Below are 3,903 nucleotides of genomic sequence, written 5' to 3' on the forward strand. Positions count from 1 at the left end.
AGCAGGGGGGTTGGAAAGCAGAGAAGGGTCCCTTCCCAGGACGCTGCTCCTTCCTGGAGGGTGGTCAGGGCCGAGGATGATCAGTCAACTCTGGATCCAAGTGAGCCACAAGATCTGATTGAAAACCCATCTAGAAGTGCCCACTCCCCACTGAAAAGCCCCTACCCCCCTCACTCACCCTCCACCCCACCCCAGTGCTGCCTGAAAGGCCATCCTCAGCACCGAGAGTGTTACTGTGCACACCGGCCTGAAGCAAGTCCTGGGAGCATCGCTGGCAGGGTAGCCGTGTGTGGGAACGATTGTTAGATCCCCTCCTGAGAAGAGTTGGATAAGGGCATGGGGAGAGAGTAAGACACCCTGGGGCGGAGGTGGAGAGGTGAGTAGTGTCAAGGGGAAATGGAGGAGGGGGAAAGGGGCTGGCCAGGAGGCCAGGGCAGGTTCCCCATTCTAGTCAGTGATACCAGACTGGCCTCATGGGAGCTAGAGACAAGTCAGACTGGCTTGCCCCTCATTGCCCCCAGGGACCACACCCCAACCTCCCTTCTTCCAAATACCTGCCCTCAGCTTTGTTTGCCTCTTGTAGCCCTTCTGGGAGGCAAACAGAAGCCTAACCCAACTTCCCTGTTTTGCAAGAGGGCAAGCTCGGGGACTTCCACCCGTGGCAGCCAAGGTGGACAGGAGAGAACTTCAAGACCAAGCTCCAGCCACCTGGAAAAGAAACATCTTTATTTCCTCTGTGGGAAGGGGGAGGCCAGAGCGGGGTGCATCTGGAAAGTGGAGGGAGGCGGGGGTCTAAAGAGAGCCCGTGAGAGCAGCCTCGGAGGCCAGGGGCCTGGGGTGTCGATGAAAGCAGAGGGTGCCCATCACTTGTTGTCCTCCAGGAAGAAGTCATTGTAGGCCATGCACAGCGTGGTCAGGAACACCGAGTACTCCTTGAAGTCGATCTCCTGGTCACTGTTCTTGTCCAGATTCTTCATGAGGTCATCGATGCTGCTCTCCTTCATCTTCTGCGGGGACCCAAGTGGTGGGACAGCTTAGCCACCCTGCCCCGCCCGGCCTGACCCCTGCGTGGCCCCACAGCCCCCAGAGACGTCTTTGGCAATATGGAGGGCTCAGTGACGGGACTCCCAAATCTCCGTAAATTACAATAGGAAGGCTCAGCTGGGCACTCTGGCCCTCAGCACTTTCCCCCATCCAGAGAGAGAGGAAAGAGTTTGTAGCAGCACCGAATCACACGTGGTTCTGAGGATTACGCAGGTCTCTGACTCACTCTGTCCCGCTGCTTTAAGGGATAATACCCAGACAAGCTCTCGCCATGAAAACAGTATATTGAAGTTAAGAGGCCACCCATCCCTCAGAACTTGCAGGAAGAGCCCCTAGGGAGGCAATGCCTCCGCCTGGCCCCCACCGGGAGAGAGGCCCGAGGGTGGAAGAGGAAGAAAATACAGACAGGCGCACCTGCCTTCGGCTCCGTGTTTTCCACAGGAGACAGATACCGGGACATGCGGAGATGGAAACTGCTCGCTGTGACGCGATTTGGGTCCCTGGCCTGGGCTCCTGTTATAGCCAGGCCCTCCCTGAGGTCCCAGTCCGGTGGTAATTAACACCTGCTGGGCCCACAGCCCCTCCCACTGTCCTCATTAACTCCAGGATGCAGAATGCCTGGCGGGAAGGCCAGAGAGCAGGTCGGGGACACACACCTGCTTCAGTCCCCTGCATGCTCTGGGGAGCCTCCCTCTGAGGAGGCTCACGAGGGCCCATCAGGGCTCAGGACGTGAGCTAGCAGGAGAGAACCACCGCAGGCTGGATATTAAAGGGAGAAGGGAAGGGGGACAGGCCTGGCCTGAAATGTCAACTCTACCTTCTTTCAGGCAAGGGTTCAAGAGTAAAATGTTACCTGTTGTGGGTTGAGTTGTGTCCCACCCACAATATGCATTCGAATCTAAACTCTGTGCCTGTGGATTTAATCTTGTTTGGAAATAGTTTTCTTTGCTGCTATGCGAATTAGATCATGCCCAAGTAGTGGGGTGGGGAGTCTAAACACTTCTGAATTCACAAAAGAAAAAGAGCAGATTCCAGCCCCTGAGAGGAGACCAGCATCCTGTGAGGACCTCCACAGGACCCAGGAACACCCAGCACTGTTGATAAGGAAGGTGCAGACACCCCCTGATTTGGACAGGTAGCCTCTAGAAGCAGATAGTCTTTAAAGCCACCAGCGAGCCGGTGGTGTTTGTGTTGCTACAGCAACACGCAGTCATTGAGACATTATGTGAGCGTTGATTTTCTTAACCAGAAAAATAATAGAATGTCTGACTCATGGGCCTACCCTCTGTCGGCACCTGCCTCCCACCCCCTGCACCTGCTTAGACTCAGTCCAGCTGCTCTCCGTCCTGCGTTCATTGATGAGCAGGATCACCCTTTCCTTTCAGTTCCCACATCAGCACCCACTGAGAGCCCTGGAGGTGCCGGCCACACAGGGGAGACTCAGGCAGCGTCCCTGTCCCCGGGGTTGTACACCACTCGACTTGGATGCCCTGGATGTCTTGCTCACCTTCCGTAGACACTCACCCACGTGTCACACTCCCCTGGAGACTCAGCCCCTCCTCTCTGCCAGTGAAACTCTGAGGCATCCCTAGCCCAGAGACTAGGCCTGTGTTGGTACATGGTGTCCACTCGCTGCTTCTGTCTCTCCCTTCTCCCTCTGGCCACTCTGCTCTGCCTTAGCCTCACGAACCCCGAGGGGGTTCTTACTGTCCCTTCTTGCGGGGTCCCCATGAAGACAGGCTGCTCTGTGTCTGTCGCAGGCTCCTCTCCCTGGAGCTGCCTGCGGAGAGCACTCAGACTCTAGAGGAGGGTGAGGCGATAGTCACTTACCTCCCCAAGACACAGCTCCTGCTTAATCAGTTCCTTGAGCTCCTTCCTACTCAGGGTCAGCTTGCTGCCCTCTCTCCCCGAGTATTTGTGAAAAGTGGTGACCATGGTGGTCAGGGCCTTCTCAAGAGGGGTCTCCATCGCAGTTTTCAAGGCTGGAGGGTTGAGGGGATGGGGGGCAATCACATTCTTTAGGCAGCTTGAGCTTGTGCTTACCCCATCACCAGCCCACCGGTGAGGCCCTCCCTTAACCGGCCAGACACTGGAGCCCGTGGTGAGACCGCGGTGCACCAGGCCATAGGCTCAGATGCTGACTACACAAGTCCAAGGCAAACCAGAGCCAGAAGGGCCAGCCCCTCAAGGACACAGTCGGTAGGAGAGGTTGGGCCTGGGGCAAAGGAAGGGCACTGTGACCGCCCTCACAAAGAACCGGTGACAGAGGAAGCCCAAAATGGATCTGCAGAGTCCACACCTGGATTAAACCCCACCAATCAGAGTGGAGACTTGTGAGTAGCCCTGTGACCAGACAGAGAGCGCTGTAAGTCGATTGTGGCAGGTGCACTTTGGTTAAAATTTAGCACCCTCTCATTTTTTGTTGTTGTTATTGGTAATATCTTTTATTTATTTATGATTGGTGAACTAGTATTGCTATTATCTGACATTGTTATTATCTAGAAATCCATATTTTATTTCACTAGGGTTTTTTTAATCATTTTATTGGGGGCCCATACAACTCTTAGCACAATCCATACATACATCAATTGTGTCAAGCACAGTTGTGCATTCGTTGCCCTGCACCATATCATTTGACCTCCCTGATGATCCATTTAAATTTGCTCTAGGTTTTAATGCTGTCTCCTTTCTTTTCTATTGAGGTTTATATCGTTATACTTTGTTATGCTTGGTATGTTTTTGTTCGGTTGTTTGTTTGTTTTTTGATGTGTTTCTGTATATGAAACCCCGGATAGGTAAGTCTGTAGGGACAGTAACTGGATGAAAGGTTCCTGGGGGGGTCGGCAAGGAAGGTTGGGG

At 54.1% G+C, this 3,903-nt stretch overlaps 1 protein-coding gene across 1 annotated transcript in view; it reads right to left on the reverse strand.

Moving 5' to 3' along the window:
• Positions 1-749: 749 nt before the first annotated feature.
• The window catches only part of S100A5 (S100 calcium binding protein A5), a 4,841-nt gene continuing 1,687 nt past the window's right edge, over positions 750-3,903 (reverse strand). The window contains exons 2-3 of the mRNA XM_004714618.2: positions 2,875-3,026; positions 750-1,004 (exon numbers count right to left, since the gene is read on the reverse strand). Coding sequence (XP_004714675.1) covers positions 864-1,004; positions 2,875-3,012 — 279 coding nt within the window. The 5' untranslated portion in view covers positions 3,013-3,026 and the 3' untranslated portion in view covers positions 750-863. The remainder of the gene's footprint in view (positions 1,005-2,874; positions 3,027-3,903) is intronic.

The sequence above is a fragment of the Echinops telfairi genome, unplaced genomic scaffold, assembly GCF_000313985.2.
Source record: "Echinops telfairi isolate 266 unplaced genomic scaffold, ASM31398v2 ScPeMD7_7425;HRSCAF=8463, whole genome shotgun sequence".
In the NCBI taxonomy this organism is placed as follows: domain Eukaryota; kingdom Metazoa; phylum Chordata; class Mammalia; order Afrosoricida; family Tenrecidae; genus Echinops; species Echinops telfairi.